This window comes from Tenrec ecaudatus, chromosome 3 (assembly GCF_050624435.1).
Source record: "Tenrec ecaudatus isolate mTenEca1 chromosome 3, mTenEca1.hap1, whole genome shotgun sequence".
Classification (NCBI taxonomy): Eukaryota; Metazoa; Chordata; class Mammalia; order Afrosoricida; family Tenrecidae; genus Tenrec; species Tenrec ecaudatus.
In genome coordinates this window covers 148,393,653-148,417,744 of record NC_134532.1, presented here as the reverse complement: position 1 = coordinate 148,417,744, position 24,092 = coordinate 148,393,653, and the positions used below count along the sequence as shown (strand labels likewise).

Below are 24,092 nucleotides of genomic sequence, written 5' to 3'. Positions count from 1 at the left end.
TTGTGATGAATTGCTACTTTAGCAAGCATGGGACTGGTCCCTCCTGAACAAAATGGCCAAGTACATGAGAAAAAGTCTTGCCATTCATTCTGCTTGCTCTTCTTTCAAGATGGGTTCATTCTTCTTTCAGCCCGTGGTACTTTGAATATTCTTCACCCATGCCATAATTCAAAAGTTCCCAGTTTTCTTTGACAGGCCTTATACATTTTCCAGCTTAAGCCCCCAGCCCACCATTTATGAGAACTCTTAAATTTTTCTTTATTTAAAAGAGTCCCAGAGAGCCTTGCCTCTTCAACTGAATAGAACACAGCATTGTTTTAATGCCAGTCACTCCCACCCCAGGAAAGTTCTTGGTAGACACCTGACTTTAAAACGCAAGCCTACTGACAGCTAACCAGCCAACACTGAGGGCACCTCCTTCCCCTACAGAGCCGGTCTGGGCCCAGTTCCTCGGAGAGGCGTCGAGCGCCACAGCGAAATTCCTCATCCCTGGCAGGCTCCCTCAGCCTCACCCCCCACCCCCCACCCCAGCCCAAAGCAGCAACTTTACCACGGGGGGGGGGGGGGGACGAACCCAAACCTGTTCGAAATGTCCACGGTAAATCCCGCAAGTCTGCTCCGCGAGCAGCCGCCCAACTCACGGGAAAAAGTCAATAAGCACTTATTTATTAACTAAGTAAAGCTCCTGCTTCTGCCTCTCGGGTCCAAGGTCACGGCTCCCTGGCTCCCCCACCCAGCCAATCCGGTGCCGAGAGCCGGCTAGGTCAGCCGACCTGGGCTGAGAGGGAGACCGGTCTCTTCTCGGGGTCCAGGCGCTTCATTTTCACCACCGCCGCCGCCCCCCGACGTCGCGCTGGAAAGCCCCTTCCCGGTGACTTCCCCAAGTGGGAGTCACCTGTCCTGGAGTGCGGGCCACCTGTCCTGGAGCGGTCCCAAGCTCCTCCCACTGCCAGCCGGGCGGCGGGCCGACCTCCGAGAAACCACCCCGAAAACAAAAAACAAAAACGCAAGCCTACTGTCGTGTCCACAGACGCCTTCCTCCCGCCTCTCCTCTGTCCTTTGACTGCTTCAGTCTTGAGCAGCATCCCGAGAACCTGTTTCCTTCGCTTTAACTACCATGCCCTAAAAAACGTGCGCTAGTCAAAGGCCTTAAACCAAAGTGACATTTCTCACGAGGTAAATCCTGGTGGGTTCCATATTGGTTGAACCAATAAGGCAAGAGATGGTTGCTTGCCTTCCTTTCATGTAAGTAACGAGATCGATCCCTGTGTGTTTGGGGATCTGCTTTGATCTTTCTCTTCCTACCTTATAGACCTTAGGTTTCGCGCCTCCTTCTCTAGGGGGAACATAGACTGCCCCCTCTGGTGGGAAAGGGACGCTGACAGTAGGTCCCTGTGTCTGCACGGTGCTGAACGCCACACAGAAGGGAGAAGAGCGAGGTCTAAGTCCCAGGACAGGAAGAGATCAGCATTTCTCCTCCTCCTCCGTTTTCTTTTCTTTTTAAAAATTACTTTTATTGGGGGTTTTTACAACTCTTGTTACAATCCATACATCAATTGTATCCGACATATTAGTACATGTATTCCATCATTCTTTTCCTGACATTTACTTTCCATTGAGCCTTGGGATCAGCTCCTTCTTTGTTCCCTCCCCGCCCCCCAACCCTTATGACCCCTTGATAGATTGTAGATCGTTAATTATTTTCATATCTCACACCCACCGCTTTCTCCTTTCCCCTCTGATTTCTGTTGTTCCTCCCCCTGGATAGGTGTGTGGTTATGTGCGATTCATTGCGATTGGTGCCCCCTCCCTCCCCACCTCTCCCCCCTTTCCCCCTACCCTTTTGGTATCTTTATTCCTAGTCCCGTTCCTGGGTGCCATGTGTTGTGAGTTTCATCTCTTGCGTACATCTATGTACATGTTCCCGTCTAGTCTAAATTGGGAAGCGACACTGGGGTTATGATAGTGGGGGGTGAGGAGGCTCAAGGGGTTAGAAGTATATTGCATGACCCATTAGTGCTCTACTGCACCCTGATTGACTCACCTCTTCCCTGCAACCCCTCTGTGCGGGCATGTTCCATTGTCCACAGATGGGCTTTGGGTCTCCATTCTAACCCCCACTCCATTTTCCCCAATGCGTTTTTGTTGGTTTGTTTACTGTTTGTTGTGAATGTTCTGATGCCCATTGTCTGGTCTTTAAAATTCATTTAATAAAACATTTGAATTGAAACTCACTCTAACTCACTGTCACTGAGGCAATTCTGACTCAGAGTGACCCAATAAGACAGGATAGACTTGCTCCTGTGGGTTTCCAAGACTGTGACTCCATACTGGAATAGAAAGCCATGAATTTCTCCCATAATGAGGCTGGTGGCTTTGAACAGATCCTGTGGTTAGCAGTCCCTCACATAATCACTGCAACTAAATACTATATTCAAATGATGAAAATTCTTTATTTTTAATTTTCATGTTTTCTGTCTCATTTTATTATAGAACATATAAAGAGACCCACAGAATCTATAAAGGCATGCATCACATTGGCCTTGTGTATCTTACCCCAAGTAGGACAACTGAGATCAGGGGTGCAGGTGACATTGTAGTGAATGCAGGGAGTAGGCAGGCACGGGCATTGCTTTCCTGGCACAATGGGCATTCCTTCGCTGGCAAAACGAGGCCTCCATGGAGAGGAGCAAGCCGGCTAAAACCATAGAGAACCGTTTACTGCCAGGCTTCACTACAGATCTCCTTCTGGGCCAAAGAGGGAGGGCACAGAAACCAAGCCAAGCACTCACTGCCATTGAGTCGACCGGATCCCGACTCCTCACAACCCTGTAGGACAGAGGAGAACTGCGCCTCTGGGTTTCTAAGACTGGAACTCTCTCCGGGAGTAGAGAGTCTCTTCTTTCTCCCAAGGAGCAGCTGGTGTTCTCCAACGGTTGATCTTGTGGTTAGCAGCCCAATGTTTAACCCACTACACCACCAGGGCTCCCCTGCCCAGCAACTACCACCTCCAATTCTAAAGAGCAGGCTGAACTGTGCGCCCTGCGCAAGTCTCTCAGAGGAAGACAGTGGAGGATTCTTCCCAGGGCCTCTCACCCAGCCAGGCCTCTGGAGCAGCAGAGACAGTGGGGCGTGGGCTCGTTTGTTCACAGAGCTGCGTGAAGGCGTGTTGATCAGTGTGGTGGAAGGCAGGCACCACTGTAAATCCAAGGTGATGCAGCAACCCCCTTCTGGCCCAGTAGGTTCCAGACAGCACAGAACATGGCCTCCTTATTTCAGTGTGTCTAGGCTGGATTTACAGGCCGCTAGGAGACTCAGCAGAGCAGTTGCCTGCCTGTATACCCCCTTCACTCTGCTGGTTGGAGGCCAGAGAGGACAGACTGACTTACACTTCCAATGGAGTCAGTAAATCCAGAAGTGGCACCCTGCCTAATCCATTAGACTCAGTGTGGTTTCCATTTACCTAACCGAGACCCAATCTAATGGCTGCTTAGACAAGAGTGAGATTTATTCTTTTCATACGCGAAGTCCAAACTTGCTCTCCTCTGTAAAGTTATCCATCTCCTCCGTTCCTTCTGCCTCTGTTCTACCACCTCTGAGGCAGTGTTCCTCTTTGAAATGTTCCCATGTGGTCACATGCAGATAACTAAACATTGATTACCAGGACTGTCGCCTGTCGCTGGTACAGAGACAACCAAGGTCCAGCCGTGCCGCACAAAACCAAAGAGAAACCAAAGGGGTGTTGCTGTGTGCAGAAACAAGGGTTTCTTACATATTCCAGACAGCAGATGAAAAAACCGGGCCTTCGGAGTGCACAGCTTTGGATGTCAATTATCCTTAGCACCAGCACTAGACGTGGAAAACTCCAGGCAAGCTGTCTGTCTGTCCCTCAGCAGCAGAGCAGCGGTGGTACTGATGGCCATGGATAATTTTCCAGCACACCGGACACGTCTTCGTGTATTTAAGGAAACTGCAAAGGCACTGACTGCAGATGTGGCCACATTCCGTAGAATAGATGCATCGTCTGCTTTGCTCAATCTCTGAATTCCCATCCATGCAAATGCGACACCAGATACAGCCAGGTGGCGGGCAGCTGGAAGCTTCTTCTCCCAGGGCATTGTGGGGAGCACCGTGGACCACACAGACGTCTCCATCCTGCACCTGCCCCTCCTCATCACAGCTCGCCACACAGTCGCCTGCTTGACCTGCCCCTGGTTCTGCGTTTCTCCTTCGTCTCCTCCTCGCTCCAGTAATTACAACAGAGTCATTGCGAGTTAGGTCAATCACCGCGGGCTCTAAAGGCTCACAGGTGAGGTCAGCGACTTCCTCCCCATCGCTTGCCGTGAGTTCTATCGGCTCTGTTTCCAAGGCCATTTCTGGGGTTGGGTCTCTTTCCCCAGCTGGCTTGGGGGCTTGTCCACCACAGCACATTCTCGTATCCATTGTGTTCCTTTGGATCCAGATGACTTATGACCAAAGGTACAATGAATGTTAAAGTTGTCAATGTCTCACAACTTTCTTCAGTCACTCTCTGGTTTACATAAGAGGTCAGAGCCCAGATTTTCTTGGACCTTTGAACTCAGATCCTGGTGCCAGTCCTCTGTCTTCACTTCTCCCACGGCTGTGCTCCCACGGAGGAGGGAATCTTCTGGGAGCCACTGATGAGATGATTCCATCTGAGTTTTCAATTCCATGGGGTGGGAAGTCCATCACTCTGCTCCATGCTCTGGCTCCTGGTTCTGCTGCTGCTCCCCTGATGTAGCTGTCATCTGGATTCAGGCTCACTGCCCAGGGATTTCAGATCCAGAGGATGCACTTCGCTCCTAGTTCTTGCTGATGAGGTCCCTCCTCCTGCTGCACTCCGATGGCTCGTCATCAGTCTCCGGGCAGCAGCGCTGGTTAGGGACGGGCAAGTTAGGGACGGGCCTCCCTGTGCTTCTGAAAATTCTTTATCTGTGTAGCATACTTTCAAACTTTTAGAATTGTTCTATTTAAAACTTGAAGTTATATTTTGCTTATACTGAAAAGCAGTCTATACCTTTCCAAGGTTTATACCTCAGAGCAACTGATAAAGGAAAATCAATGAACATATAGTTGGCTATCAACTATACTTTTCAGCTTAAATGCCAGTGATCTCTCAGCTGGTTAATGTAAAGAAAGCTACATGTGTTTTTTTTTTTTTGTCCTTTTGGGAGAATGAAAGTTATTTTCTTATTGGAAGGATAATAGAGATATTGCAATCACAGATGCTTTCTACCTTGCATATACATATATTTATGCAAATACGGTCACGTTCCTTTTCTGCCCTGTGTAGGCAAAGGCATATTGTCAGAAGAAATCAGTCCCTGGAGAAGAGCATCTTGTTTGGTAAAGTGGAGGGGTGGCAAAAAAGAGGAAGTCCCTCAGCAAGGTGAATTGACACGGTGGCTGCAGCAGTGGGCTCAGGCACAGTAACAGTGCTAAGGCTGGTGCAGGACCGGGCAGTGTTTCGTTCTGCGGTGCATAGGGTCGCTACGGGCTGGAGCTGACTCGAGGGCACCCACAACAACCTAGACAGAGGCCTGGTGCCAGGAGAGATCAGCCCCTGGTAAAATGGAAGGCCAGCAAAAACCCAAAACAAACAAGAAGACTCTCAATGAGAAGGATTGACACCGTGGCTGCAACAGTGAATTCACACATAACAACCACTGTGAGGATGGCACAGGACCAGGCAGGGTTTTGCTCTTGGCACATCGGAACCACCCACAACTCAAAGGCACCCCAACAACAACAAACGGGATGAAATTGAGAAGGAAAATCAAGCTACTTTCCTTCCTGATAAGTTAAATAGCAACGAACCCAGGGACAATGGAACAACCAGTGATTCAAAATTAGTGGTGAGGATTAGTGCAGGAGGCCTGGTAGGGCTTGATCAAGGGCAATGTAACCAAGAGGAATTACTGAAACCCAAATGAAGGCTGAGCATGATAGTGGGACAAAAGTAAAGTAAAAAAGGGAAAGAACTAGGAGGCAAAAGGCATTTATAGAGGTTTAAATACAGGCATGTACATATGTAAATATATTAATATATAATGATGGGGAAATAGATCTATGTGCATATATTCATAGGTTTAGTATTAAGGTAGCAGATGGACATTAGGCCTCTACTCAAGTACTGCCTCAGTGCAAGAACACTTTGTTCTATTAACCTGGCATTACATGATGGTCACCTTCCTGACACGATTACTGAAGGCAAAGTGGGTGAATAAGCAAATGTGAAGAAAGCTGATGGTTCCCGGCTATCAAAAGATATTGCATCTGGACCTTAAATGTTTGAAGATAAACAAGCAGCCATCTAGCTGAGAAGCAACAAAGCCCACATGGAAGAAGCACACCAGCCTCTGTCATTATGAGGTGTCGAAGGGATCAGGTATCAGACATCAAAGAACAAAAAGCCATCTCATTGTGAATGAGGGGGAGTACTGAGTGGAGACTCAAAACCTATCTGTAGGTAACTGGACATTCCCTTACAGAAGGGTTCCGGGGAGGACACTAGCCAGTCAGGGTGCAGTATATTAATGACGAAAATACAATTTTCCTCTAGTTCTTTAATGCTTCCTCCTCCCACTATCATGATCCCAATTCTACCTTACAAATCTGGCTAGACCAGATGATATACACTGGTACAGATTGGAACTGGAAACACAGGGAATCCAGGACAGATGATTCCTTCAGGACCAGTGGTGAGAATAGAGATACTAGGGGGGGAGGGGAAAGTGGGGGAGAAAAGGGGAACTGATCACAATGATCTACATATAACCCCTTCCCTGGGGGACAGACAACAGAAAAGTGGGTAAAGGAAGACATTGGACAGTGTAAGACATGAAAAAAAATTTATAAATTATCAGGAGTTTATGAGGTAGGGTAGGTGAGGGAGGGAGGGGAAAAATGAGCTGATACCAAAGGCTCAAGCAGAAAACAAATGTTTTCAGAATGATGATGGCAACAAATGTACAAATGTGCTTGACACAATGGATGGATGTATGGATTTTGATAAAAGTTGTATGAGCCCTCAATAAATTATTTTTTAAAATTACAAATAAAAAAGAAGAAAAAGAAAAAGTTAATTAGCTCCATTGAGACATTTTGATAGCAAATTTGTGTAGAGTGCCAGAGAGGGGAGGGCGGGTGGTATCCAACTCAACATTTCAGGAAGTAAGTAAATTACAAAATTAGTCTACATCTGTATAAAAGATTATGAACTGGGTGAAGTGTACCAGATAAGAGCAGATGGGGGTGGAGGTTTTAACAGGAAAATAAAAGTTAAAAACAAAGAAATCACCAAACAAAAACCCTTCCAATTCCTACCCCCTCGGATGGAAATATTGGTCTGAGTGGCTACAAAAGGAGGGACGGTAAAATCGAAGGGGACTTGGAGTCTTTAGGGACAGACAAGTTTATTTCAAACAGGAAAGAAAGGGAGAGCAAAGATGTCCAAGAAGGCGTGTGACTGTTGTTTGGTTGGTGGGGATGGAGCTATGGAAAAGTGGGACTACAATCACGTATAGATGGGCTCCGATGGATGAGGATGGGGCAGGTGAACAAGTATGACCCAGGGCGCGGGGGCATGTCTGTCACTAAGGCAGTGATTTCACTTCGGGTGGCAGGAAGAGCAAGGAAGGACAAGGGAGGTGGGGCGGTTTGCCCTTGGGGAAAATGCTGGAAATTGCTAATATAGGGGAGATCCCACTCAGCATTATATGACTAATTATGTATTTTAATTGAGTTTCTGTTCAACCCTCAGAGCAGCGGTTCTTAACCTGTGGGTTGCAACCCCTTTGGGGGTCAAATGACCTTTTCACAGGGGTTACTGATTCACAACAGTAGCAGTACTATAGTTATAAAGTAGCAACAAAAATAATTTTATGGTTGAGGGTCACCACAGCATGAGGAACTGTATTAGAAGGTCCAGGCATTAGGACGATTGAGAACCACAGTCTTAGAGATTCAGGCCCACTTCTCTAGGCTACGTGGATTTTAGATTTTGTTTTCTCAAGGAGTACAGGATGCCACAGGCCACATCAGAAGGATCCGATCATGAAAACCCACGACATGAACTGGACTTCACCTCAAACACACATGCTGCAGATGACAGGAACTGCAATACTCCTTCGGACTTAAAGTTGTGACGCCCTAGTGAGAGGCGAAGAGGAGGGCTGGTCCCCAAAGGGTGTAGTTTTATACAGTGCAGATAGGTCTATTTATGCAAATACGGCCGTTTCCTTTCCTGGCCTGTGGAGACAGAGGCATATTGTCAGAGAAGTCAGCCCCGAGAGAAGAACACGTTTGGTGAAGCATAAAAGAGAAGTACCTTGCAAGATGAATGGACACAATGGCTCTAGCAAGGGGCAAACCAAATCTCTGCGTCTGAGGTTGTCCAGTAACGGGCAACTTAACCACAGACCCCACACTTTCATATTTTCTTCGCTTTTTGTGACAGGTCTTGTTGCCTTATATGAGAAGCCCTGGTGATGTAGTGCTTATGGAGTGGACTGTGAGCCGCAAAGTTCAAAACTATCAGCCGCCCCTCTGAAGAAAGATGAGGCTTTTTACTCTGACAAAGAATATAGTCTCAGAAACCCACAGAAGCAATTCCACCCTGTCCTATAGGGTCGTTATAAGTCAGAATTAACTCAATGACAGTGCATTTAGTTTTGGTTTTTGGTGATATGTGAATAATCTTATCACAATAGTACTTCAAATTCATTATCATTGGCTAGCTTAATGAAACTATTAGTAGAATCACCAAAGGCTTCATGAGGTTACTTATATTTTCTCTCAAAAAGCTGATAATGTTGACACTAAAGTAGAGTAGTGTGGTAGTTACATAATCTGGTGTCAATTTGAGGATTCAGAGTGTAGGGGTGGAGTCTAGCCTGTCACTCAGGAGGCCAATGAGGCCTCTGTGGCTTGGCCTTCTCCTGAGGATTCTGGGAACTCCTGTATTCCTCCTTGGAGGCGGAAGACTCTCTCTCTCTCTCTCTCATCAGCTCACTCACTGAGACACTCTCTACTGACAAGACACATGAAGCCATGCTGATTGCAGCAGGAGCCCTGGACCTGGAGGAGACACATGGAGACCTCTGCAGTGCTGAGATGCTTACAATGCCCCTGGATCCACAAGACTTTCCACCCACTGACCTGTGATCTTTCTGCATTCAGCATGATTGCATGTGTTTCACGAGTCTGAAGAGGACTTTATAGATTGGTATTGGACATATGGACTTGATCTGGACTGGGATGGGATGTTTTCATAATGTTCAATTACTCTTGTATATAAATCTCTTTCCTACACACACGAGCGTGTTCATGAATTTGTTTCTCTAGTCTACCCGGACTAACATAAGCAGGGACATATATGTATATATATTCACACACACACACACACACACACACACACACACACACACACCTTAGATGTATGGATGGATTTTGAGCTCGCACTTAACCATAATCCCTAAACTAAGAACAATTCTTTTGAATGATGTGGCCCAGCTAGATACTTACCTTCACAAATGGATCACTGAAGATAACGGTTCTATAGCAAAGATTAATAAAAGAATCAGATGGTTTCTTTTCTTCTATCAGAAAGAATAGCATCGGGGACCTTAAAATCTTTGCCTAAACCAAGCAGCTGTCTAACTGAGGTGCCAGCTAGGTCCACAGGGAAGAAGCAATTTGTGTGATACAAATTCAAGATCAGAGAAGGGGCTTGCAATGAAACTTAAATTTTGAGCACCCAGTGTGCTGAAAGCTACGGATAACAGTGAGAGCCCCAAGCCCGTGTGCGGAGTTCCCACACAGATTAAGCCTCCACTGAACTCTCTCTGATCATGATCTAGAGATATGAATGGTCTTGTTCTCGGGCAGAGTGAACTGGAAAGTGGATCACTACAGATAGAGTTAGGTTTAAATTTAACAAATTATCATTTGTTTTCTTATCATCTTATACTTTTCAGCTATGCTTCATTTGTTCTCAAAGTCAATGCCATCGAGTCAATACTGACTGAAAGCCTCATCTTTCTCCAGAAGAGCAGCTAGTATAATGGAACTGCTGATCTTCTGGTTAGCAGCCCAACATGGAACCACTCCATGCCCAGAGCTCCTTTATATTACTTTTGGCTTTCTTTTGGATTGAGGTTTTTCTATGTTTTATTTTGTTACAGTTGTTAAGGTTTTTCTTTGTATGATTTTCTTCGCCTCCCCAATGTATTTATCTATCTATCTATCTATCTATCTATCTATCTATCTATCTATCTATCTATCTATCTATTTCACGTATACAACTTGTGTTTCTTTAAAAAAAAAGTTTTATTAGGGACTCATACAACTCTTAGCACAATCCATATTTGTTTACCTTCAAGCCTTTAAGACCCCAGATGCTATAACTTTTGATAGCCGGGCACCATCAGCTTTCTTCGCCACATTTGCTTATGCACCCATTTGTCTTCAGCGATTGTATCATGGAGGTGTGCACCCAATGACATGATTTTTTGTTCTTTGATGCCTGATTTTCTTTATAAAATCCAGAGTAGGAAAAGTTATAGAGACAGTAAGTAGGGTAATAGTTTCTTTGGGTGAAGGCAGAAGAAGTTGCAGGGAAACAGTGAGCTAATAGCAATGAGTATAAGAATGACAAAAAAGCTCTAAGATTGATTTTGGTGATGATTACACAACTCTTTAATATAGTTAAATCATTGAATAGTATGATATGAGAATTATATGTCAATAAAACTTTAAAAAAAGTTTTGACATTGCTGAAAGCAGAAATGAGTATGATAGGCTTAGATAACTGTGATAGGAATAGTTGAGATCGATTAAGAAAAAACTTGCAAGGAAAACTAGGATGAAGTATATGTCAGTCAACTAAAACCAGGTGTACTGAGTGCTTCCTGTGTGCCAGGTATTGGTGTGGGAATTGAGTAACGAAGTGAGGAACAGGGCAAGGTTTCTGTAATCAAGAAAACTGTATATGTGTATGTGGTGGTAGTGAACAGGGCAACAAAGAACTGCATATATAAAACAAAAGATTATTTTGGATCTTGATGAAGTTTTAAAAGTGTAGATCATGTTATGGAGACCAGACTTTTAAAACTGTGACATGACACATGGAGTCACCTTGAGTCAGAATCAACTTGGTGGCAACTAACAAACAACAATTATCTTAGGCACCTTTGAAATTTTTGTACCAGGAGTCCTGATGGCGACCCCTATGAAAGGGTGGTTCAACCCCCAAGGGGTCAAGACCCACAGGTTGAGAAACACTGCTCTAACAGGATCATTCTGGCTGCCGTGCAAAAAATGAACGGCAGAGAACACGCGAAGACTTGAGGCAAAGAAGCAGCAGGGAAAGCAGCAGCTGCTACTGAGCGGTCCAAGGAAGGACAGTGACAGCCTAGACAAGGTGATAAAAATGCCAATGCTGAAACCGGTCAGAGAAGCATTTGGTCTCATTTCTCCAGGTGATTTGCTCCGTTCTGGAAACACTTCTGCTTCCGAGATGGGGACCACCCCCGGTTGTGAGGAAGGTGCTGCCGAGCGATGGGAGCGGTCGGAGATGGTTGGGACTAACATTGAGGTCAATGCTGAGCCTGATCCTCACAACAACCCTGTCTGAGAAAACTGACACACACGGACCTTCAACAGAGTACTTTAACCACGCTCATGCAGCTAATAAGGGGTGAGCCTGCAATCCCAGACATCTCCGAAGTGTAGCCCTTCCCACGGCACCTCCGGCCTCGGAGGTTAGACTCTTGTGGGCAGTCTCCATCAGTGGCTGTGATGTAGGAGTCCAGATATCACCACTGCCGGGTCCAGCCTCAATCAGTGAGGTGTTACACTGCATATAGTCTCCAGGACAAATTTTCTGGACTCTTAAAATATCTTATGTTTAGGTCACCACCATAACGACTTGAGGTTTTTCTAATATTTCTCTACACATATCATTTTAGGTGATGGAAAAGAGATCATTTTTGCGGGGGTGGGGCTGGGGGCAGGGTGTATATCTCACTTGAATAGCGTGACTCTTGAAAATGAGCAAGTAAAGCTCATAACAAACACATACCTCTTCCAAGTCAATGTTGTTATAAAGCAGTGCTTAATATTTTTTCACAGAAAACCCTATTCCCAAAGAGGGTAGAAATCAAGATTTAAATGTACTTTTTGAGCAAAGTTCTGTTTAGTGATACCATTCTTTTAAACAAACAAGAAATTCCAAGTACAAGATATATATGTCGATACTATTTTGAATTTAATAGTTGTTTGCTTAGAAAAAATTCATGCATCCACAAATGACAAGGGATTATAATGTATGTTATTGCTGCTGTGAGCCATTGAGTTGACTGACTCACAGTGAACCTTTGGACAGAGTAGAACTGCCCCATCAGGTTTCTAAAGCAGTGATCTCCACAGAAGCAGCCTAACACATCTTTCTCCCACAGATCACTAGTGGTTTCAAACCATCAGCCTTTGGGTTAGTAAGCAAGCACTAGACCACTGAGTTATCAGGGCTCCATATAATGTTTATATATGTGTCATATGTATATATGATGCATATGTATCATAGCTATTCACTACACACGTATGATCCTTGGTTATTCTGCATTATCTGCTTTACTTGTGTGCTCTATAGTAATGGGCCACAGACACTCAAATTCTGCAGCACTTAGAGTTTTCAGGGGGAGGGAGGTTACACAGAAGTGGACAGAGTCATAGATAATTAGACAAGAGGCTGGGGTGAGCTCCCCCCTGAGAAGTGATGAAAATCATCTGCAGCCTGAGGGAGAGCAGCAAAACCTGGCGAAGTAAGTAGACAGGCTTCAGTTCTGGCCAGTGACACCTCTCCTCCCTCCTGCATTCCCTGAAGCCCTTCTGCAGGGCCTCGCAGGGCTTCCATGCTCTTCCAGGTCTTGGCGTCTTCCAGCCCCCTTGCTTCACGGGAGGTGGTATAGCCACTGATAATCACAATTCCTTGAAGACTGTGAAAGAAGTTAACCCGACAATGAAATTGATTCTGCCCTGAAATGAGTTTCCCAAAAGATTTTGGAGCCTATCTTGTCAGATCACACTTCTCAGGAATGGTATTGACCTGTTTGTACCAGGCAAGAAAAGACCAGGTACTGGGTGATCTGATCTCTAAAATACCCTTTCCCATTGTCAGACCTGATGATTTTAGCTGTCCTCGGTATTTTAAAGACAGTCCCAAATAGAGTACTGTAAGCATATGCTCCTTGTCTGTTAAGGAAGCCAAGTAAACATCCTGTCATGAAAGAACGAGGCTGCTGCAAGCCCCTGTCTCTGCTGTGACACTGTGAAGATGAGTAAGAGGGGTTACCAGAGGTTACGGGGTATGAAGTAGCCACACAAATCCGCTCCTGCTCTGTAGAGATGGTTGGGTTACCCTGCTAACTGGGTCAATTACAATTAAGAAATTGTTCTAAATCTAGAGCCACAGTATACAAAGGCGCTTTGAAAAATTCATGGAAAATGAAAGGAAAAGATAATGGGATTTCCCCACAAACTCTTTGAAGTATTCTCATATTTGGCATTGGACAGATTTAGTCATCTATATAATTTGGTGCCTGGCCTCCAGGAGCTGACAATCTGGTTGGAGAGACAGAATAAACACGGAAATCAACTAATTAACAATTACATGTCTGCTGAGGGGTCATGAACACAAGTGAATTAAAAGTCTTAAGACCATTCAAATGTTCTGAAAGGTTTTGTTTAAGAAACAGACCTTGAACCCAGCCTTGGAGACTGCATCAAGTGGGGATGGGGAGAGAGAGAAAGACAGTCGTGGGGGTGGGCAGAGGGTGCGAAAGGAGGAGACCCAGATAAATGAGAGAGCCTGGTATGGGCCGTGGAGAGGACGCAGGCTGTGACTTGTCACAGGATGATGAGGAACTGGCTTGACTGAAGCTCAGAGGAACGATGCAAAGGGAAGTGGTGAACCCGGACAGGCAAGGTAGAGTCAGAGAGAAGGCTGGGAAAGCCGAAGCTCCTCAGAAACAACAGATCGCTCAGACGTGTTGTGCGTGAGGCCTGTAGGCAGACTGCATCCCAGAGGCTGCCGGCTTCAGCAGCTTGGTGAGGTCAGCTCCGTCCCAAACTGTGAGGTTCACGGACATGCTGACAGCTGGGGCTTTGCTGACAGGGGCCTCAGCACCCTTTTGGAAGGCCGCAGTGTGAGGTCCAGGAAGCGTGGGAGGATTCTCCTAGGCAGCTGTTGCGTGGGGGGTGGGGGGATGCGTTTGTGGGGGCCTCTGTCCTGGTGTGGGTCTTATTCAATGTGATCTTAAGCATGATGAAATTCAGTTGGCGGGGGGCAGAAGAACAAAAACAAGCAGCCGTGTCTACCAATTCCTACCACTGGGAATTGAGAAGCAACTCCCAATTTCACAATCATGTTTACGCTTTCTAGTCAAATTAACGTGCTTATGCATTAGACATTTTTCACTCTGGGAATTACTTCACTACACTTTTAAAAAATAGCCAATTTTTAATACAAAGTCTTTGCTGGTGAAGTGTCCTCTTATGGAGTCTTCTTTCCATACGGGCGTGGAGGCTTTCTTTCTTTTTTAGCTTTCTTGTTTTTTGGACGTTTCCTTCCTTTCTTTTGCTTTTTCTTTTCGCTGACCTGTGAATAGAGGGAGGAGGGGGGAAAGATGCTATTTTTAATCTTAAAAAAATTTTTTTGCTTTTTAAAATCTTAATATTTGTTCATCTTTATATTATATTTGGAGTCTCCTGACTGACTGACCTCTTTTACTCTTTAAAACTGACTTAAAGTTAATTCGCATTTAAAGGAGCTCTTTTCTTTCTTTTTTTAAAACTAATTTTATTGGGGGCTCATACAACTCTTATCACAATCCATCCATCCATACATTGTGTCCAGCACATTTGTACATTTGTTGCCATCATCGTTCTCAAAACATTTGCTTTCTACTTGAGCCCTTGGTATCAGCTCATTTTCCCCTCCCTCCCCGCCCCTCTCCCTCATGAACCCTTGATAACTTATTATTATTTTGTCATGTCTTACACTGTCCGACATCTCTAAAGGAGCTCCTTTCTTAGCTACTTGGTTCCCTCTGACGAGGCGGCAGCAACCTTCCTGGTCGTGTGCCTTTTCTTCTGTCTTCTCATCACTGCAAACCCTGACCACTGCCTTGCCCCAGAAGCAGGCCTCTGAGGTTGGTACTTGTATCATCTACTTTGGACACGCTTGGATGCGTGACTTTGCCAACGTCTAGCTAGTATTCGGCAGAAACAGTTGCTGGTTATTGTAGGACCCACGCTCCTAACCACGCCTCCTTATTTTATCTCTCTCACATTGCAATGTGAACATAGTTACTTGCTACTGGGGGAAGGGGCCATATAGGATCACCGTTGTATCCTTATCATTCCATTCACTATGTATCATTCCATGCACTGTGCATTTCCTGGATTAAATAAGAAAGACCAGTTCCCTGCCCTCATGAAAGACACACGCTAGTGGGGAAGATAGACAGGGCCATTCCAGGTCCTCTGTGCAACATTTTAGTCTGGCATGTAGGATCCTTTCCATGCTGGTCTACTTTTGTAGTTTGTTATGGATTAAATTGTCCCCTCCCCACTCAAAAGAAATGTTGATGTTCCAACTCCTGATACCGGTCCATGCGATTTTGTTTGGAAATGACGTCTTGAAGACGTCAATCAGTTAAATTAATATGAGGTCACACAAGGCGGCAAAACAACAACAAGCCAAACTCATTGCCATCCAGTTGAGTGCAATGTAAGTTGACCGTTGCCTTTTAAGATAAGAAACACAGAGACAGAGACAGGTGGGTGAGACGGGGGTTGGGGGGAGAGGGGGAAACCTGCAATACGAAGATCCATCTACAAGCCAAGGAATGCTAAACCTTGTCTGGGCTATCGGAAGCTGCAAGAGACAGGATGGACTGATCGCAGAAAGAGGAAGCATGGTCCTGTTGAGAACTGGGTTCAGATTTCTAGCAGCCAGAACAGAGAGACAGTAAATATCCACCCACTTTGTGGGTAATTTGTTAAAGATGCCCTAGGAAACCAGTAGATCCCTTCAATCCCTTTACTCCCTCCCTGCAAACTTGAGCCTCCCTCAACACAGCAAGTATGACTCTGCTGTTTGTTCACTATTCTTACCCTCCCAGGGAGCTACTTACCGTGCACCACCCCAATCCAATGCCATCTGATCGGAGAGCTTCCCCCATCACTTCCTCCCTGCCTCACAGGCAAATAACTCAATTCCTCTGCAATCTTCAATATTCTTGTACGTATTTGTTTTAGATTTCTCACATTGCACATTGTTGGCCTGTATCTTATTATGCTTCGAGCTTCAGTGTGCACCATGTAATTCACTATGTATGTATTAGGTTGAATAACAGCGACCAGCTCCCAGCCCTCATGGAACATATGTTTTCAGTGGGGAAGATAGACAAGCGGTAATGTAGGAAAGGGTACAGTTATCCTACAAGGCAAAACCATCATTGCAGGAAAGAAAATAAGAGCATAATAAAATGAACTGCATGTGCATCCTTAAAGAAGCTGTGCAGAGTCTCTGAATTCCCAACAGGTTTCCAGAAGGAAGCTCTGTTTCTCTTTTGCACCAACCTGTTTCTCCCAGTTTTTCACCAGTTTCTTCACATGTGCTAAATCTGGGTTTAAACATGTTTGATACCCATTCTTCAACGTAGCACTGCCAAGGAAATAACAACATGATAGTTTTCTTTTTTAAGAATGCAAATGTTTTCTATCTCCCCCAAAATTTAGCCCCCCAGTTAGAATGTATTTGTCTCAACACTAGAAGTGAATCCTCCATTCTGTTCCCTTTCTTCTCATTTTCTAAATGAGTGAGGAACCTGAGATGAATTGCAAACCTAAACTTTGAAGAATCCAATCTATACATAGATTTAGAGAGACTTATATCTGCAGGATAATATTGGTTTGAAGAGACATATCCGCAGGACAATATTGGTTTTATTCTGCTTGGTAATAATTATTTACATTCAAATCTGAAAGGAAATTTTCAAGTTGCCAATATAACTATACTTTTTGCAGAAATAATAAAGTATGTATTTTTCAATGAAAATACTTAAAATGTAATTAAATGTTTTCCTAAGAAAAGATAAAGATGCTGATTGAATTTTTAAAATTACTTACAGCAGACCTTTCAGGATTAATTTAAAGAACAAAAACAAAAATCCACCAAGCAATCAAACAAAAAAAACCATCTCTATAAAGTCTGAGAATAAGAACAAGTGTTGTACATATCATCTGTAATTTAGGTATTAAAAAACTTAAAATATGCATATTATTTAACCTAGAATTTCTATTTCTAGATAGGTATTAATAGGGAAGGAAATTAAGAAATAATACTATAACAGAAGTTTGATTTCAATAGCAAAAATGTAGAATTAATATTCATTTCCAACAATAGTAGGTCTGTCATAGAAATTATGGTGTATTCATACCATAATTTGACAAAATTATGGTACAAAAAATACAAAAGTATATTTTTGTACATACAAAAAATGACACTCTTAGAGAAGCTTTACCGATATAAGAAAATCTGCATAGTACACTATTACTGAAAACAGACTTTACAAAATAATATGTAGTATATGACAACACACATATACAAAGGGACTTTAAAAAGTTGATGGTAAAATTCCACTATTTTTCAATTTAATATTTTCCATGAACTTTTTGAAGCTCCCTTGTCTATCTCTCAAACAAGGGAGATTTGGAAGACTGCACACCAAGGGTATGTAACACTATTTGCCATAGGATGACAGGGTTCATCTTCATTAAACATTTTCTATAATCAACATGTATTCCTTTGGTAAGGAATCATCTTAGTTCCTGATTTCGCCTAGAAAATTCCTCGGTTTTTAAGAGAAGAAAAGAAAGTTCCAGTCTAGATTTGTGGAGAGCCTCACCCTCTGCATTTTAAGTGTGGGAAGGCACTCTAAATTTAATATTCACAGCAAGCTTCATGCCCCTTCTAATGTGGCCCAGGCATGTTGGATGGGTTCTTACTTACATTATTTCAGTACTTTCACAAGAAGCACTTGGAGCAAATTGTTTAAGATCTTTTAAGGATCGTAATTGTATCTTCTTGGGGCTAGTTTCAATGCAGGAGCAACGTCCACGTCCCCCAATCAGAATCCCTAAAGAAAGAGCAGAACGACTAATAAACAAGGGCTAGCGGTTTGAATCCTCCCCCGGCACCTCAGAAGAGAGGCCTGGCGATCCGGTTCCACACATAGCCGAAACAACTGTCCGTGGACTCCTCTGTAACACATGGGTTGCCGTGAGTTGGAATGACCTTGACAGCCAGAGATTTTTGAACGGAAAAGGTAGAGCACATGGGTGCAGGCCATGGCTCAATCAACACAGGAGGTCTGGAACATGATGCATTTGACTTAATAGTGATTAGTCTTATCCTGTACTAGATTCCGTAAGTTATAGCCACAAACTTCCCAAGTAGGATCGAGCTTCCGTTTTTTAGATACTGTGATTCATTAACTAAGTTCAGCGAGGTTAAGTAAAGAACCAGATCACATAGCTGTAGGAGGGTGGAGTCAGGGTTTCACCTCTGATCTCTCTGCCCTGCTCCTAACCACGTTACCTTAAAACACTAGAAGGGAAAGATATCTTTACAAGACTTAATACTCTGACGGGTCAGACACACAGATACCCGAAGTGCAAATTCATGTGTGCTATACAGGCCTTGGTGTCTTCAGCAATTCCCAAAGCCCTGAGTATTCACTAATCACCTGAATTTAGTGCAATATAGTATTGGTTTGAGCAGAAATCTCTATTTATACTAACCAATTACTAATACTCTTTCTGTCTTTCTCATGTCCCACAGCCTTGCTTTTGTACAGTGCTTTAAACTTTTGAAAGCACATGATCTGTATTCCTTCAATATATAATTTTTTTTCTTGATGTGCATTTAATATTTAATTACAACTCTCTTTTATACACGTGTGTCTGTGGATTTAAATATCTAAAATGCACAGATTAACACATTCCCATAGCAGAGTGAACCTCCCTTCCGTCATGTCTATAGGTGTGTTTTTTTTAATTTTTAAAAAACATTTTATTAGGGGCTCATACAACTCTTATCACAGTCCATACATATACATACATCAATTGTATAAAGCACATCTGTACATCCTTTGCCCTAATCATTTTCTTTTTTTTCTCTTTTCTTTTTTTTACATTTTATTAGGGACTCATACAACTCTTATCACAATCCATACATATACATACATCAATTGTATAAAGCACATCCATACATTCCCTGCCCAAATCATTCTCAAAGCATTTGCTCTCCATTTAGGCCCTTTGCATCAGGTCCTCTTTTTTTTCCCCTCCCTCCTCCTTCAATATATAATTTACTCATGCTTACTACATGCCATAATTTCTGTGGTAAGTAGAAAAGGTATAAATATAACATCTTCACTTTAAAGATGGGGAAGCTGAGGTTTAGAAAGATTAAGTAATTTCCCTAGGGTCATCAAGCTGTGGCATAGTGGTTATACTGCTAACTGCAAGGTCAGTAGTTCGAAGCTACCAGTCGCTCCTCAGGAGAAAGATGGGTTTTTTACTCCTGTAAAGAGTTACAGTCTCTGAAACTTACACAGGCAGGTCTACCCTGTGTTATAAAGTTTATAGTGGGCATCAATCAACACAATGGCAGCGAGTTTTGGGTTTAACCAAGCTGTTAATAAGCAGATAGGAACCTCCATCATGACTGGATTCTTAATCAGTCATCACAGGCATATTTATCAAGAAACAATATCAGGGTGATAAAACACATTGAAGAGACATGCTTTCATCCCGGTATCACCCAGTCCAATAAGCATTTATTGAACATTTTCTGTCAGGAATTCACACACCAGGACTGAGAAGACTTGCGTTTGCTCTAAGCAAGTTCCGGGCATGAGCTTTGCCTAATCACCGACCTCATCAGAGAACGCTTTTGCAAGTGACCCATAACACTTTCCGAGTACGCAGGACACTCACCTCCATGGGGAACCAGGAGGCCTTCATAATCATCACTTTTACATAACAATTGACTCGACTCTTCTAATCGAATTCAGATTTCCTTACCTTGAACTCCAACCAGAACCAGGAAGATGATACCCAAGAGGAGGAGAACACCACATTTTTTCATAGTGAAGACGTGACGGTTTAGTGAGTCACTCTTGAATTGAGCTTCACGCCTCAGAAATTCTTAGGAGAACATGCTTTGGGGAAGCATATTTATTTAGGAAATCCATTTCTCTCCTCACTGTGATTGGCTGAAGTTCTCAGCTAATGTAGCAAAACTGACCACACACTTGATTATGCCGGGGGAAATCCTAGTCTCAGATCCAAGGGAATTTCTGCATGTTTATTTCCATTTCACATAAATGAGTGGTTTATAGTAAGGGATGTGAAACCAACTCACTGGCAGCTTTTAGCACACAGACAGAGGGCTCACCTGGGTATAGAATAGGTTGTATAATGAATTATGGAATTCTCTCTCTTTTTTAAGCTTTAAAAAAATATGTTAATGGGTCAATTAAAGACGTCAGCAGAATGTAAGCACATGGTGTTGTATTTAAGAATTTAAATCCCACAATATTCTCTAGGTCAGACTTTATAAGAAATGAAAAATTATTTCTAAATCTGTCACCTTGTTTCTATTATTGTTTGTTGCCATGAAGTCAGTTCCAACCCACAGCAACTCTATGTAAATGAGAATATTGCATAATCCTACTAACTTTTCAAACTTGAAAGAAGAATTCTAATAAACTGTTTGTAGTGTTAAAAATTCACCCTACTCACACTTAATTCTAGCCCAAATTAAAAATAATGTTTTATTTTGCTCATAAAGAAATCATTGAAGATATGGCTGCTTTAGCAAACTATGATGAAGAAACCAGGAAGAATGGCATTTCTGGCCTTGAAACGAGCATCTGGCTAAGTAATGCATCAGCTAAGAGCACAGGGAAGCAGCAAGCAGCCTGTGTGATCCAAGGATTGTGAATAACAAAATCCAAACATGAAGGAGGGAAGGCATCAGGGCTTAAATTGTGATTTACCGAAGGCTATGGATGACAGTGGAAGCCTAAATATTTGCAGGGTCCACACATGGATTAAACCAGCCATCCCCAAACTATGGCTCACAGGCCACATGTGGCCCACCAAGGACATTTATCTGGCCTCCCGGATGTTTTTGCCGCCACTGCCTGTCCTACGCCAAAATAAGATATGTGCGGTGTGCATAGGAATTTGTTCCTAGTTTTTTTTAAAACTATAGTCCGGCCCTCTACCAGTCTGAGGGACAGTGAACTGGCCCCGTTTAAAAAGCTTGAGGAGCCCTGGATCAAACCTCTGGCGAATCCCTTGTGATCACAGTGAAGGGATAGGAACAGCCCTGTTATCAGACAGCGAGCATTGTGAAGTCCGTTATGGTAGATGAGAGGGTACCCCCACTGAAAAGGGAAACAGCACCCCTGGCAGAACGCCACAGTGTGCATTTCCCCACCAGGCGAGGAGAGAGCAACTTGCTCTGAGTTAGTGCACCCAGCGATGCCATCTGGAGGTTCTTTCATGTCACAGTGAATTTTTCGTAAAAGTAGTTTCTCTTGAACCTCATTTTTGGTGATTTAAGATTGCATGCAACATGTGAAATTTTGTTTCCTGCTCTGGAAAAATGCTGCAGAAACTGTTGTGATGTTGAACACAGTTTACATGGACAACACTATAGGAAAACACAAGTGTATGAGTGGTTTTCTCATTTCAAAAAAGGTGAAAAGTTGATTGATGGCAAACTTTTTTCTGGATGTCTGTTAACTTCCTGAACAGACGAAAATGTTCACTTGTAGGTGGAGGTTCTGAAAACAGGGGACTGGTTTGCCACCACAGCAATGCACCTGCTCACACAGCCATCGCAGTGTGCCAGTTTTTTGCAAAAGATAGCATGCCTCTCTTGCCCCATGCACCTTACTCACCTGACCTCACTCCACATCACTTCTTTTTGTTTCCGTGAATGAGAGGGACATGAAAGGACAGCGATTTGAGGATGGAGAAAGGGTGAAGAAAAAAGGGGCAGGTGCTGTCAGCCATCCAAACAAATGAGTTTGAAAACTGTTTTCGAGAATGGAGTTGCAGATTTGACAAATGTATTAAGTGTAATGGAGAGTACTTTGAAGGCGACAAGGTTGTTTTATTTAAAAATTTAAATATATAGCTTTGAAAAAAATTCCATTTTTGGTAACTCTTTGTATCTTATCATTTGATCTCCTCTCTGACCTAAATTTGTTCTAACTTTTAATATTTTCTACTTTTTTATTGAGGTTTTTCTCTGATTTACTTTGTTGTTGTTGGTTTTGTTTTGTTTTGCATGTTTTTCTCCATATAAAATCCAGGCTAGGTAAATCTATAGAAACAGTAACTGGATTAATGGTTTCTTGGGTTTATAGCACAGAAGGTTGGGAGAAAATGGAGAGTTAATAATAATGAATACAAGAAAGAAGAAAATGTTCTGAAATTGATTATGGTGATGCTTGTACAACTCTTTTTAAAATGATTAAACTATTGAATTACATGATATATGAATTACAGGCCATTAAACTGTTAATAAAATTAATTTTAAAAAGCTTCGCCTATAAAACAAATATTCTATATTCTTCAGATCCATTGATTGGGGTATTTTATGTGGTTATTAAAAATGATAGATTCGTGTATTAGAGGTACCAGTGGAGAGTTGAAATTGATATGCCTAGTGTCTTTTTTTTTCTTTAAGTTTTCTTTTTGTTGTTGAAAGTATACACAGCAAAGTACACATCAACCAATCCGTTTCTACATGTATTATTTTATGACATTGATTACATTCAAGTTATACCCCATTCTAACCCTTCTCTTCTGAGTCCTTCCTCCTTTGGGAATGTAAACTCATTGGTTCCTAATCGTTTGAGTTGCCATTGTGAGTTTGATCCCACATAGATTTTAAGAGCATCATGCTCAAGGCAAACCGTTTTTTCTAGTTAGGTTAAACTCTTGTTTAGTTTTAGGAAGTCTTAAGGGGATAGTTTTGGTTTCCGGTTTAAAGATAATCGCAGGGCCACAGTTCAAGGGTTCATCGACCCTCCAAAAAGTCTGGAGAAGCTCTGCATTTTCACCCTTTAATTAAGATTCTTCTAAGGAATTTTTGATGAAAATGTTTAGTAAACTAGCTGGACATCATTCAGTCCTTTTGGTTTCATAGTTAAGGAGGCGATTTAGGCCCACATCTCATATCCTCTTCCTCCTGGGGCTTGTACAGCTCTTATCACAACCCAAGAATACAGCCATTGTGTCAACCACCTTTGAACATATGTTGCCATCATCATTCTCAAAACATTTTCTTTCTACTGGAGCCCTTGGTATCAGCTCATTTCCTCCCACTCCCCCACCTTCCCTCCATGAACCCTTGACAATTTGTAAATGATTATTTTTTTTCATGCCTCCTTCCTTGTTCCACGAACAACAGAGACCCATTGTGCTTTGCATGGCTGCTTGCCAGCTTTTATGATCCCAGGCACTAACCACACAATGACCCAGCAAGTGTAACAGAAGCATCAGACACAGAATTAGGACAATTAACTGGGACTCCCCATGAAACCAGGATCCAAAACTTCCAACTGAGGAACAAAATCTTATGGTGTTTGGTTATTTATTACCCTGTTTCCCTGAAAAATAAGACAGTGTCTTATATTAATTTTTGCTCCCAAACACGCACTAGGTTTTCTTTTCAGGGGATATCTTATTTTTCCACGAAGAAGAATACGGTACACATTTATTGTTTTATTAAAAGAGACCTCACACTTCCTGTCTGCTCCGGCTGTGCTGTAGCTAACACCTGCCGCTACGGTCCAGAGTTACGGTAGCTTTGCGGGGGGGGGGGGCTTATTTTGGGGAGGTCTTATTTTTGGGAGGATGCCTTATATTTCAGCAAGAGGCAAAACTGTTAGTAGGTCTTATTTTCGGGGAAACATGGT

At 43.1% G+C, this 24,092-nt stretch overlaps 1 protein-coding gene and 1 pseudogene across 1 annotated transcript; both read right to left on the bottom strand.

The window, feature by feature from the left end:
• Nucleotides 1-3,849: 3,849 nt before the first annotated feature.
• Nucleotides 3,850-4,443, bottom strand: LOC142442400 (E3 ubiquitin-protein ligase RNF4 pseudogene; annotated as a pseudogene).
• Nucleotides 4,444-14,572: 10,129 nt separating this feature from the next.
• Nucleotides 14,573-20,311, bottom strand: CXCL9 (C-X-C motif chemokine ligand 9). The gene is made up of 4 exons (XM_075543552.1): nt 20,176-20,311; nt 18,098-18,224; nt 16,666-16,750; nt 14,573-14,677 (listed from the first exon to the last, which is right to left on the bottom strand). Exons 1-4 carry the CDS (start codon nt 20,237-20,239, stop codon nt 14,573-14,575), a joined length of 381 nt encoding a protein of 126 aa, XP_075399667.1. The 5' UTR covers nt 20,240-20,311.
• Nucleotides 20,312-24,092: the final 3,781 nt, after the last annotated feature.

What these genes read in the sequence shown, in the direction of transcription:
- CXCL9 (XM_075543552.1), bottom strand. Translation starts at nt 20,239, where the DNA reads ATGAAAAAATGTGGTGTTCTCCTCCTCTTGGGTATCATCTTCCTGGTT. An exon ending in TGTGAAAGTACTGAAATAAT is followed by an intron (nt 16,751 to 18,097) that starts GTAAGTAAGAAC and finishes TTTCCTTGGCAG; the next exon opens with TGCTACGTTGAAGAATGGGT. An exon ending in TGAAAAACTGGGAGAAACAG is followed by an intron (nt 14,678 to 16,665) that starts GTTGGTGCAAAA and finishes CTCTATTCACAG; the next exon opens with GTCAGCGAAAAGAAAAAGCA.